General features: G+C 39.2%; 1 protein-coding gene across 6 annotated transcripts in view; it reads left to right on the top strand.

The window, feature by feature from the left end:
• The window catches only part of CPQ (carboxypeptidase Q), a 515,377-nt gene that overhangs the window by 329,888 nt on the left and 172,400 nt on the right, over nt 1-13,089 (top strand). For all 6 annotated transcript variants that reach the window (XM_043483097.1, XM_043483098.1, XM_043483096.1 and 3 more), the window contains one exon: nt 9,250-9,361. In XM_043483097.1, the coding sequence (XP_043339032.1) occupies nt 9,250-9,361 (112 nt within the window). The remainder of the gene's footprint in view (nt 1-9,249; nt 9,362-13,089) is intronic.

Raw genomic sequence — 13,089 nt, 5'->3', positions numbered from 1 at the left:
GGGTTGTGCAAAGCACAGCCATGCTTCATAACTTTGGACTTAGAAATCACTTCCTGGCAATTCCTTTTGAGTTGTGATGCACAAACATACAGTTAACCCACTTTTTAGTTATTAGTGACTTTTGATTCTTGTGAGACTAAAATTGTCACTTCTCTTCTTCATGTAGGTGTGTAATTTGCCTGTGAATATTGAAGTCAAGCTTTGATTTATTGTATTTTGAATGGAAAGAGAGAGTTTTTCAGTTTGGGTAAATATATGTAGTGTATACTTTTCCCTGGATCTCATAGCATATATATTAGGTACAATGCTAAATAAGAGGTCTATTCTGGGTTTTTTCCCTAGGACACATAAATTGAAATAAAAAATAAGACAGAATCAAGATTAATGGGCAAAGTACTATTCTCTTGCACAAGATGCAAGAATATAAAATGTTTAATATTTTCCATGCCTTTCTCCTAAAACAAAATCTACCAATGGAAATCTGGCTTCTTTCTGGAGTCTTAATACAGAGATTATTAACTATGACCCGGCTGATAGAATGTGAGGTCAAGTATGATGAGAGGACTAAAAGACCAGGAAGGGCTACCCTTAAGCAGCAAACCTGTGTTTTGGCTCCTTGACACTTCTGTCCTGAAGTTAAAAACTAGGTCATCAAAAAGTTCTGAAAAGTCCTCTATTGGGAATTCCCTGGCAGTCCATTGGTTAGGACTCTGTGCCTCCACTGCAGGGGGCACAGTTTCAATCCCTGGTCAGGGAACTAAGATCCCACAGGCTGCATGATGCAGCTTAAAAAAAAAAAAAAATGATGTCCTCTATCTGGGTAGCTCTAACATGATTTGACTGTCCTTTGTTTAAGCTATACTTTATGCATCAAAATTAAGCTTGTCTTAAGTGCCGATGTCATAGGAAGTCATGGAGCTACCCCTGAGTTCACTACCAAGTTTTAGGACTTGGGATGGTTGACTTCTGATTCTTTCTTACCACTGTGGTCCAGAAATAGGGCAGGCAGGAGCCAAGGGAATTACTTCGATGTTTGAGGCAGAAATATTTTAGGTAACTTTTCTTTGAATTACACAGGCTATCATGACCATGTAGTATTTCCAATGCCTCCTTCCCACTTCTGAGCTTACCTCGTCTTAGCAACATCCATGAGGACATCTAGCTTATGCACATCAGAACATGGAGAAACATCTTCTCTTAACTTTTGTCAGGTGAACCTCAACAACCTGACGCAAGCCTGAGTTCACATCTTGACCTGGGTTTACTTCTGTTTTCTTCCTCTGCCTTTCTCAAAGTTTCTTTGCCACCCTTTTCCCTTCTAATTGGGCTTCTCTGGTGGTTCAGCTGGTAAAGAATCTACCTGCAATGCGGGAGACCTGGGTTTGACCCCTGGGTTGGGAAAATCCCCTGGAGAAGGGAATGGCTACCCACTCCAGTATTCTGGCCTGGAGAATTCCATGGACTGCATACTCCATGGGGTTGCAAGGAGTCAGACATGACTGAGCAACTTTCACTTTTACACTTTCCCTTCTAATCTGTTCTCTACTTCATCTTCTGTTTTGTGCTAGTCATTCCTCTCCTTTCCCCCTCTCCTTCCTTCCTTAATTCTTTCCTTCCTTTCTCAGTCATCACAATTAGAGCAAGTTAACATCCCTCATCCTCAGACTAAATTTCTTTCTGTTAAGGAAGAAGTATACAGAAGTAAATTCGTATACTAATCCATGCTAATTTGGCTTTCTCTTTACAGGAACTGGTGGTAGAGAAGGAATTATTGTATAACCTTTCAGGGACTGTGCTTTTCAAAATGACAGTACTCATTTGAATAGGTAAATCTTGGCCTGTTATTTAGTTTTGTCTCATGGCTCAGAACTGGAAGCTGTAGAGTATTTTATAGACTGAGCCTTTAAGCTGATCTTGGAGACCAGCTTCTGTAGGGATTGTTCAGAATATCAGAAGGTTCGGTAATTGAGAAAGTTTCCACAATCAATAGACAAACAAGCATAAAAAACAGTACTCTAAGCTGCAAAGGCTCCTGGGATTTTAGAAACCATTAGGGGACAAGAAGAATCTTTTAGCTTATAAATCTAAATGGCAAAAAAAAAAAAAAAAAGTTTCTTTAGGTAGGAAGCACCTTAGCCTCCATTTTCTATAATGAAAGTGATGCTACTGCTATTAACTTGTCTAAATCAAACCATGAAAGCATCTGTAGCATATCAAAGTACCACGGGCCTCTGTTCTTTCTATTTCTAGTCCTATACACCATGCCTAACAAAATCTGGATCACAGTGGTCAGTGAATGGTTGTAAGAAAAGTGAAGTTTTGTCTGGGCACGGTAATAATATCATAGTTGGATTCAATCACAGGAAAGATGGTCATCAAGGTATAAGTTGCCTAAAGTCTCTGTCTCTCACTCCTCCCCTGAGAAGGTTCAAGTGCAATGTTATAAGTCAACTTTTCTACTCCTCCCATCCTCTTAAGTGAGGCAGCTTATCCTGTAGTTGCTTAGACCAAGGGAGAGGGCATGCAGGAGCATAGTTCTTTCATTTAAAAGAGTATCATCTCCAGTTACAACCAGTCCTGACTTCTGGATAAAACTCAATCACCTCCATTTAATCAGAATGATTTCCTTCCGTAGATAGTGTCTGCTGTGCCCCATCCTCAAATCAATGTTTAATAAATTTCAGCTATTTCTTCCAAATACACTGCAACCACATTTTCTAAATCTACTGGAGACTTGGTTTTTGTGAGTCACAGATGAATTAGGCTCATCTTGTTTTTCTCCTCCAACATCAGCTCACAGAATTCAACTAGGAATAGGCATGATCTTCCTTTTCTGAGGCCAGTGTGAGGGCCCTGCATGAGTAAGGGGGTCCTGTAGGATGTAAAGAGCCCCTTTGAGAAACAGCTCTGTGATGCGTGAGCATTTGGACTGGTGGACCGTTTTATTGTGAAAGAAGCATGTAACCCACAAGCTATCAACACCCAACAGCTTCGCTAAACATGGTTTGATGATAAGAAACCAATTCAAGAGGAGATAAGACGTTTGCTAGGTTATTTCTGAACACCCTATGTGTCAGGAGCCCCATTCTACTCTGCAAACCATCTGGTCTGTTCATTGGGGAGGATAATATCTGTTCAAACATTGTCCCCTTTGTCTGTTCTAGGCAATCGCATGAAACATTCAGCAACTGCCCTCTGACAGCCAAGTCTTTGTCTCTGACGGGAATTATGAAACAGATTTCTTGAGAGGTGCCTACCCACCTGTGTTTAGATTCTAAATTGTGGGAAGACTGTGGCAGCCAGAGTACCTGGGAGGTGCTGAGGGAAAAGTCTGTTGAGGTTATGGAGACTTTTCAAAGGACAGTTCCCCCTTCAAAGTGGGTTGAATAAGACAAGAACTCTTGAAAACTGTCATAGACGTTGGACAAGATGGGACCTTGAATGGTTCCTTCTCTGTTAGCTTTACTACTACGACCTAAGAATGTGTCCTATTTTAGAAACCCTCCAAGGAGTGGAGTTTTCCATAACCTTTTCCCTGTTATTTTTTTTAACTTCTACAAAATCCTTCCATCAGAAAATTCTTGATCATTTCTATGACCCTTAGTGCTCACTGCTGCAGCCCAAACCTGTTCCTTTGCTCCATCTTCTGCTGCTCGTACCTGTCACAGAGGGGCCCATCACAGCTGAAGCCCATTATTAGATCACTCCCTGGCTTCTCCTTTAAGGCTAAGTAACGAGAAGGTTTCCCTTCTCTTTTTGTAGGTCATATTTTTCAACTGTTTAATGAATTTTGTTGTTGAAAATTTGATCGGGGATTTCCTGTGTCTGGAAATGCATTAGTCCTTGAACTCTGTAGCCCTGATACTCCTCCCCGCTAGCTCTTTATATACACCAAATAAAATGAGACAAAGAGAATGAAGCAGCTGCAAACAAAACAAAACATCACAAAACAAAAAAAATGAAACCACCAGGTCGTCATCTTTCTGGCTTTTGACTGAGCAAAACATTTATAAAATGAAGCATGCTTCAGAGAGGTTAGCATCTCATTTATTGAAGATTGATCAACAAGAACTTGGTCAGGTTTAGATAAATGCCTATACAACTCACAGTTTAAAATGCAGACTCGTCTCTGCCCAAAACTCATCTGATATAAACACTATCCTAAGTTTGATTTACTATAACTTTGCTGTTTCTTCACGATTTTATCATATTTTTGTGCACTGCTAAAGATTACTGAATTTTGCAATTTATGTTAGGGACTCATACTCTACTATTTCTTCTGCGATTTATTTTGTTCTTTCTTTTCCTTTCATATTTCTGTTCTTGTATTCATTTACAAATGTAGCTGTAGGTAATTTTAACTACTTTATAATATTCCACTGTGTGACTATACCATAGTTTATTCATGTCATTGTTGTTGGACATTAGAGTTGGCTCTAGTTTGAGAGAAGGGTCCTGGAAGCAGGCGTATTTGCTACCTGCTTCTCAGCAGCACCAGTCGTCATCTGCACCCCTGCCTCACGAGCTGGGCCCTCAGGGCTTCTGCCAGGCTCTCAGTTTTTCCTGTGAGCACCTAATGGAATCTCGTGGAAATGATCTGGAAAATGGATACCTAGAGCCCTTATGTAGGAGGTCCCCACGGGTTCTAAACTCTCATTTAACCACACTCACCCTTGAAGAGTTTGTCAACACTTCATTGTCTTCATTCCTGCTTTTATGCCTGTTCTCTCTCCCTCTCCTCTTTGCTAAAGGAAAACTATATCCCACCTCTCCTTTGATGAGCTCCTTATCCTCTGGAATTCAGTTCCTCTGACTGAATGACAATCTGAGACTTCTGATGGGCTTTTAAAAAGTTAACGATTTTCGAGATTATCCAGATTTCTGTCATCATTAAGGTGGGGGCAAAATTCTCCAAGGCTGTCTGTGATTTAGGAGGAAGCAGACTGATTTTTCTTCCTCTTCTTGCCACCACCATTCTCTATCCCCTTTCTCTGCCCGATTTTTCTTTGTAATACTTGAAACTATCATTAATATTTAGGTATTGCCCATCTCCCTCACAAGCACGTAAATTCCATTAAGGCAGAACATTTGTTTTATCCATTTCTCTATCTCTGGCACTTAATAGACGCTCAGTAAAAATTGTTGACTAAGCACAGGCAGGAAAACCCAAAGACCAGGACGTTTTCTCCAGTACTTCGCATCTGCCTGTTTTCATGAGAATATACTTCCTCTGATGTCCCTCTCTCCCTTGTTCTGCCATGTTTTTCATATGTCCCATTCCAGCTGTATTCGTATTCATCTTTTAATCGAGCCAGTCTGTTTGGCTTCAGTATCTCCATATGCCCTAATAACAGAGAAGTGGGGACCGTCCCTGCGCTGCTGTCCGTCTGCCCCTGATTTACTGTGTCTTTGCTCTCAGCCCCACAGCTGGCCTGCAGGTGCTTCTGCACCCCTGCCCGTCTAGCTCTTCATCCTGGCGGGCTGTCATCCAGGGATCTCTGCCCTGCTGCAGAAGGCCCTCCCCGCTCCCACCCCGAGGCCAGTTCTTTGGTGGTCAGGACTAATGTGTGCCTCACAAAGAGCGAACTCTGTAGTTCAGAGCGTTGCGGTTCCCATCCTGGCCTCCTGTTTGTTTTGTTGTGGCTTCTACTCATTTTTACTCATTACTGCATTTAGAAGAGACGGCGGTGAGAAGGAAGTTGGAGGGCGTGGAATTGGTCAGTGCTCTGCTTGCCTCAGGGAGCAGCACAAAGAGGGGTAGATGGGTGGGCGCCTCCCTTCTCTGTTGGTTCTAGGCCATGTTATTGCTTGAGGGGGCTCCACTCCTGGCAGCAGAACCAGTGCATTCTCCTATCTTTTATAAAGTGATCCTTTTTCAAAAAAATCTGGAGTTTACTGTGTCTCAGAGTTGTATGTTTTTGTTTTGTTCGCTTAAACCAGATCCAAATGTGTTACAACTGATGTTCATTTCTGCCTGACCCTGGCACAAGATATAGTGACTGTTATGTTTTACTGGGTTATCCTTTGTGAGACTGCATTAAGGAATGCTAAACAGACACCACGTTGACTGAGACCTCCTGCACTACCATTTTCCAGGTGTAGGTTGGAGCTTTTATGATTAGGAAAATTCAAGTTTGTTAAACATGTCACGGAATTTGAAGTCGTTTTTTGTCATCACCTAGTTTTTGAATCAGTTAATATTAAAATTACTGTCTCTTGATGATCTCCAGTATATTCTTTTCTATAAGAAAAAGAAAAAAGTAAAACAAACTCTCATAATCCAAATGGTTTGTAATCATTCTTCCATATCACTATGAGATATGAATCCTTATCCTATGAGATAACATTTACTCCTCTATCATTCAAAACCACTTCCATCTTTGAACTATTAGTTTAAGTAATAATTCTGGATTGGAGAACAGAGATATTTCAGAAAACAGAAAGAAGTATGGTTGTAAAAACAACCTCAGTTATTCCAAAATCTGAAGGTTAAAACAATAGCTGCCTTGATTTACTGACTCATGTATTATCTGAGAAAAAGTTGATTAAAACAGATTTTGACACTTTTTATTCACTGGAACTTGAACTTCATTGGGAAAATGGTTCTGAGGGGGTAAGCATGTTGACTAATTGGCTTGTTCATCCCACATGGGATTATACTCCTTTCTGAACCAGAATTTCCTGCTATTGCAACATGTTTTTTTCTTTATTCTTTTTTGTTTTTTTTCCTTAGAAGCAATCCATTTGGGTTCATTACATGGCCATTTGTTAGTCTGGGGCATTGTACTTGTTTGTGACTACAGTGAAGTCATAGTAAGTCAGGACTGTCTGCATACACAGAGTCAATGGGAGATCCTGCAGCTGCTCAGGGAAGGTGGCCGTGCTATGGGTCACTCTGACATTTGAAACCCCAAATCCTGCTTTCCCAGAGTCCTGGGGCACTTTCATGTTGATCATCAAGAAGATTTGTTCAAGTTTGGTTTGCTTATTTACCGTATGCTGTTCATAGGATCAGACTGTTGAACTTGGTTTTTTAAGCTTTTTATTGAAGTGTAATATTCTCAGTATTGGGAGAAAGCAATGGCACCCCACTCCAGTACTCTTGCCTGGAAAATCCCATGGACGGAGGAGCCCCATAGACTGCAGTTCATGGGGTCGCTAAGAGTCAGACACGACTGAGTAGCTTCACTTTCACTTTTCACTTTCATGCATTGGAGAAGGAAATGGCAACCCTCTCCAGTGTTCTTGCCTGGAGAATCCCAGGGATGGGGGAGCCTGGTGGGCTGCCGTCTATGGGGTCGCACAGAGTCGGACACGACTGAAGCGACTTAGCAGCAGCAACAGCAGCATTCTCAGTATTGAAGTGTAAAATTCTCAAGCTGGAATCAAGATTGCTGGGAAAAAAATGTCCACAGCCGCAGATATGTAGATGATACCACTCTAATGGCAAAAAGCAAAGAGGAACTAAAGAGCCTCTTGATGAGGGTGAAAGAGGAGAATGAAAAACTGACTTAAAACTCAGCATTCAAAAAACTAAGATTGTGGCATCCAGTCCCATCACTTCACGGCAAACAGAAGGGGAAAAATGTGAAAACAGTGACAGATTTTACTTTATTAGGCTCCAAAATCACCACAGACAGACTGCAGTCATGAAATTAAAGGTTCTTGCTCCTTGGAAGAAAAGCTATGAGAAACCTAGACAATGTATTAAAAAGCAGGGACATCACTTTGTTGACAAAGGTCCATATGGTCAAAGCTATGGTTTTTCCAAAGCTATGTTTTTTGGTTTTTGTTTTTTTCCGGTGGTTTTTCCACCAAAGCATCAATTCTTTGGTGCTCAGCTTTCTTTACAGTCCAACTCTCACATCCGTACATGACTACTGGAAAAACCGTAGCCTTGACTAGATGGATTTGACTAGATATGGTTGACCAGACTAGTCAACCACAGACTTGACTAGTATTTATACTCACACTCAATATAGGAGAGTTCTAGTTATTCCACCTCCTCACTAATATTTTCTATCTTTTTCATTTTAGCTATTCCAGTGGCTATGTACTGTGATTTAATATATATCTCCTTGTTGATAATGAACCTGAGTGACTTTCATTAGTGATTTGTGCATCTGTCTTTGAGAATTGTCTGTTCAAGTTTTTTTTCCCATTTTTCTATCATTTTACTCTCCTTTTTGTTACTGTTTCATAGGGGTTCTTTATATAATCAGAATATGGGGCTTTGTTGAAAATGTTATATAAATGTTTTCTCCTCTGTGGGTTGCCTTTTCACTCTTGTAATGGGATCTTTGAATGAACAAATATTCCTAATATTTTTAAAGTCCAATTTTTTTATTTTTTCATTTTATAGTTTGCACTTTTCTTATCCAGTTTAAGAAATCTTTGAATACTCTAAGTTGACAAAGCTGTCCTCTGCTTTCCTCCAACATCTTTATTTAAATTTGTAATTCATCTGACTTGCTATTCATATATTGTATAATCCAGAGATCAATACATAATTTCCATGTAGATATCCTGTTAGCCCAGCATCATTTCACTTGGTTTTTAACTTGTTTAAAATATATCTATGAAATTCAGTTTTACTGAGATATTTTTATATTTTCCTAGAGATAATTATTAATGATTCTCAGAAAATAATTTAAGTCTATGATGGTGTAAAATTTATAATATAATCTATAAATTTATTTAGCATGTAAATTGAGATATTTCTTAAAAGTTATTCTGTTTAATTAGACTCTAGTTTGTAATACCAGCATATTTATTCAACACTAGATGATTTATAATGCACAAACACAATAATTAAAAACAAATTAATTGTTCTTGCTTTTTCATTTAAATTCAATTCAACACATGTTTGTTATTTGTCTGCTAGAATTTGGGACAACTGAGAATATGGTTGAAGTTTTGAGCTCTATTTGCGTGTCATTTAGGTTTCAAGCCATATAATAAAGTTGTCAAACATTCATCAATAATAAATAATTCTTCTTTAGTATTCAAAATTATATTAATAGAGGTACAAGGTGAGAAGTTTTATTCCTATTAAGATGACCTTATACCCCTTATGTAATGCCTCTATACCAAGTTTTCCATTAGCAATGACACAGTTCTTTTAAGAAGTAAAAATAGAAAAGAAAATATAAAGCTTCTTTTCTGTATTTGGCATGCCTGTGAATGCTTCTTCTTTGATGTCATTTCTGCTTGGTTTTTATTTTTTTCTCTTTTTATTATTTGTTCTAGGTTGTACTAGTCAGTGGACATCTGGACAGCTGGGATGTCGGGCAGGGTGCCTTGGATGATGGTGGTGGAGCCTTTATATCATGGGAAGCCCTCTCGGTTATTAAAGATCTTGGTAAATATTTAGAGAGTAGTTAACCAATGTGTGAGGTTGTCAGTGGTGATGTTTAACTCAACACACAAAATGCTCAGCAGATTAGTTGCTGTGGAATGTTCAAAGATTCTCCTGAGGTCTGTATGTTTTTTGTCAGTTGATTCCCAGAAAAGAACTAATTTGTCCCCTTAAAGAAAGAAATTTTTATTCAAGTGTCCACCAGACAGCCAAAGTATCAAATATAATCAGCCACTGGGGAAAATGAACAAGCTAATAAAACTGCAGCAAATGCAACCACATCAGCTAGAGACTATGTAAGGAAACCATAAACAAGTGGAAAGAAAAATCAGTAGCTCCCCCACTTCCTTTTCCTTGTTTAAAGACATCATCAAGCTGCTCGGATAGCTTTGCTGCACTCATCTTTCCATATCCGAAGTCAAGGAGAACAGAGTAGGCCTGGAGGAATGATTCTTTTTGCCACAGTGAGGAATCCAGGATGAAAAACTGGACCTTGCCTGTTAACCTAGACATGGGGGAAGATAGATAGGCATACAAAGCTAGGACTAATTGTGAAAACAGTTTTTTTTGATGACCCTACTTGCAAGCAAAAAACATACATTTCCTCTTTGTGTGCTGGTCAAGAGGTGGATTTTGGGTGATGTTAGAAGTAAATCAAACAATCTGAAATGAGAATTCCATGTCTGAATCAGACCAGTGGTGGTTTGGGAAATGCTTCATCAGCAGAATGTTTCCTATTGTGACTGTGGAGTTTCAGATGTCATAGAGATCAGAGCACTCCCTTTGGTGAAGGCATTCCACTGCTTTCTTAAATACCCATGTGTTTAGATCTAAGCTTTGCCTCTGACTTTTAATGAACCCTTCTAACCCTAAATCAGCTCTTTAAATGATTATCTTTTTTTTTTGGACTGGAGTCCTGTGTTTTTTTTAATTAATTAATTTATTTTAATTGGAGGATAGTTATCTTACAATATTGTGATGGTTTTTGCCATACATCAACATGAATCAGCCACAGGTACGCTGTTGTTCATCTTAACAATAGACTACTTAAATTGTCTTGGTTGGGGCAAATCTTTAGTGTATAATTTTGATTTTTGTCTTACTTGTGTTTTAAAAATGGAAAAATGGAAAGGTGACTGTGCAATTTCTTTACTTCTAAATAGGCCAATGTCTAGCAACCCTGGCATTGCTGCTGTTTGAGGCCGGATAACTGTTTTTTTTTTTAATTGAAATATAGTTTATTTACAATGTGGTACCAATCTCTGGTATACAGCAAAGTGACTCAGTTATACATATATGTGCATTCTTCTTTTGTATTCTTTTCCAATATGGTTTAATCACAGGTTTAATTATTTCATCGAATACAGTTCTCTGTGCTATACATTAGGACCTTGTTTTTCATGCATTCTAAATTCAGTGGTTTGCTCTGCCGTGAGGTCTGTCCTGTGCATTGGGATGTTTAGCTGCATTCCTCCTAGATGCCAGTAACACAACTCCCTCCACACCCAAGTCGTGACAGTGAAAAATGTCTCCAGACGTTGCCAAATGTCCCCCGGTGGGCTGCGGGGGGAAAGGGTGGCATGTAAAATTGCTCCACTAAAATAGGCTAATTAAAGAACTCTAGGACACCTGAATACAAGGTCATTTAAAAAAAAAAAAACAAGCTAATTAGTAACTTTATATTGTATATACTTATACTTTAAACATCATTACCATACTAAGCACCTACTATGTGAAAGCATCCTGTAAAAGCTGAGCACACTACATACTCTCTGTTCTTAAGACCCTTAGAATATAACTGAAGACATACATATGCACCTACATTCATAGTTATCAATAAAGATATAATATCAAGTCTGCTTTTAGAATTGAGTAATGTTTGAAAGATAAATTGTCCAGCAAATAAAAACAGAAACACTCATTCCTTCAGAGAAGATCTGGGAAACTCTACATGTGAATTCTTTCCTCTTCTTCCTTAAAAAAATATCTCTTTGGCTATCTGCCCTTAATTTCATTCCAGAATAAAGTGGGTTCAAGAGATGAGGCAGGCACCTATCAAAAATTTTCCTCTCCATAGGCACAGATATTTATTTTGGAAATTAATTTTAATTCAGTGTGTTCCAACCAGCTTGACCAAAGGCACAATGGTAGTGTAAAAAGAGAACTAGACCCATCTCAATTAGATTTTTAGGTCACTCTGTGCCACAAACGAGTTTTTTGGCCTGGGGCAGGTCGTTTGAACTCTCTGGATTCATTTTTCTTCATCTCTCTTCAACTGTTAGCTTCCAGAGTATTTTACCTGCTCTTGTTGTTGTGCAGTCACTCAGTCATGTCATTCTCGTTGTGACTCCATGGACTGCAGCACGTCAGTCTTTCCTTGTCCTTCACAATCTCCCGGAGTTTGCTCAGATTCATGTCCATTGAGTCAGTGATGCCACCCAACCACCTCATCCTCTGTCTCTCCTTTCTCCTTCTTCCCTCAATCTTTCCCAGCATCAGGATCTTTTCCAGTGAATCAACTTTTCCCATCAGGTGGCCAAAGTACTGGAGCTTTAGCATCTGTCCTCACAATGAATATTCAGGGTTGATTTCCAATAGGATTGACTGGTTTAATCTTGCTGTCCAAGGGACTCTCAAGAGTCTTCTCCAGCACTACATTTCGAAAGCATCAATTCTTCAGGGCTCAGCCTTCTTTATGGTCCAACTCTTACATCTGTACATGACTACTGGAAATGGTACAGCTTTGACTGTATGGACCTTCATCAGCAAAGTGATGTCTCTGCTTTTTAATATGCTGTCTAGGTTTGTCATAGCTTTTCTTCCAAGGAGCAAACATCTTTTAATGTCATGGCCACAATCGCCATCTACAGTGATTTTGGAGCCCAAGACAATAAAAGCTGCAACTGTTTCCATTTTTCCCCGTCTATTTGCCATGAAGTGATGGGACCAGATGCCATGATATTAATTTTTTGAATGTTGAATTTTAAGCCAGCTTTTTCACTCTCCTCTTTCACCTTCATCAAGAGGATCATCAGTTCCTCTTCACTTTCTGCCATTAGACTGTTATCATCTGCATATCTGAGGTTTTGATATTTCTCCCTGCATTCTTGATTCCTGCTTGTGATTCATCCAGCCCAGCATTTCACATGCTGTACTCTGCATATAAATTAAATAAGCAAGGTGACAGTATATAGCCTTGATGTACTCCTTTCCTAATTTTAAACCAGTCCATTGTTTCATGGTGGATTCTAACAGTTGCTTCTTGACCTGCATACAGATTCCTCAGGAGGCAGATAAGGTGGTCTCGTATTTTCTTTTTTTTTTTTTTGCAGCTTTTTTTTTTTTTTTAATTTTTTATTTGTGGAGGCTAAAATTACTTTCACAACATTTCAGTGGGTTTATGTCATACATTGATACTGCAATCAGCCATAGATTTACCCCTATTCCCCATCCCGATCCCCCCCCCCACCTCCCTCTCCACCCGATTCCTCTGGGTCTTCCCAGTGCACCAGGCCCGAGCACTTGTTTCATGCATCCCACCTGGGCTGGTGATCTGTTTCACCATAGATAATATACATGCTGTTCTTTCGAAACATCCCACCCTCACCTTCTCCCACAGAGTTCAAAAGTCTGTTCTGTATTTCCGTGTCTCTTTTTCTGTTTTGCATATAGGGTTATCATTACCATCTTTCTAATTCCATATATATGTGTTAATATGCTGTAATGTTCTA

Source organism: Cervus canadensis, chromosome 12 (assembly GCF_019320065.1).
Source record: "Cervus canadensis isolate Bull #8, Minnesota chromosome 12, ASM1932006v1, whole genome shotgun sequence".
NCBI lineage: Eukaryota > Metazoa > Chordata > Mammalia > Artiodactyla > Cervidae > Cervus > Cervus canadensis.
Note: the sequence above shows the minus strand (reverse complement) of the source record. Positions and strands in the feature narration are given on the sequence as shown.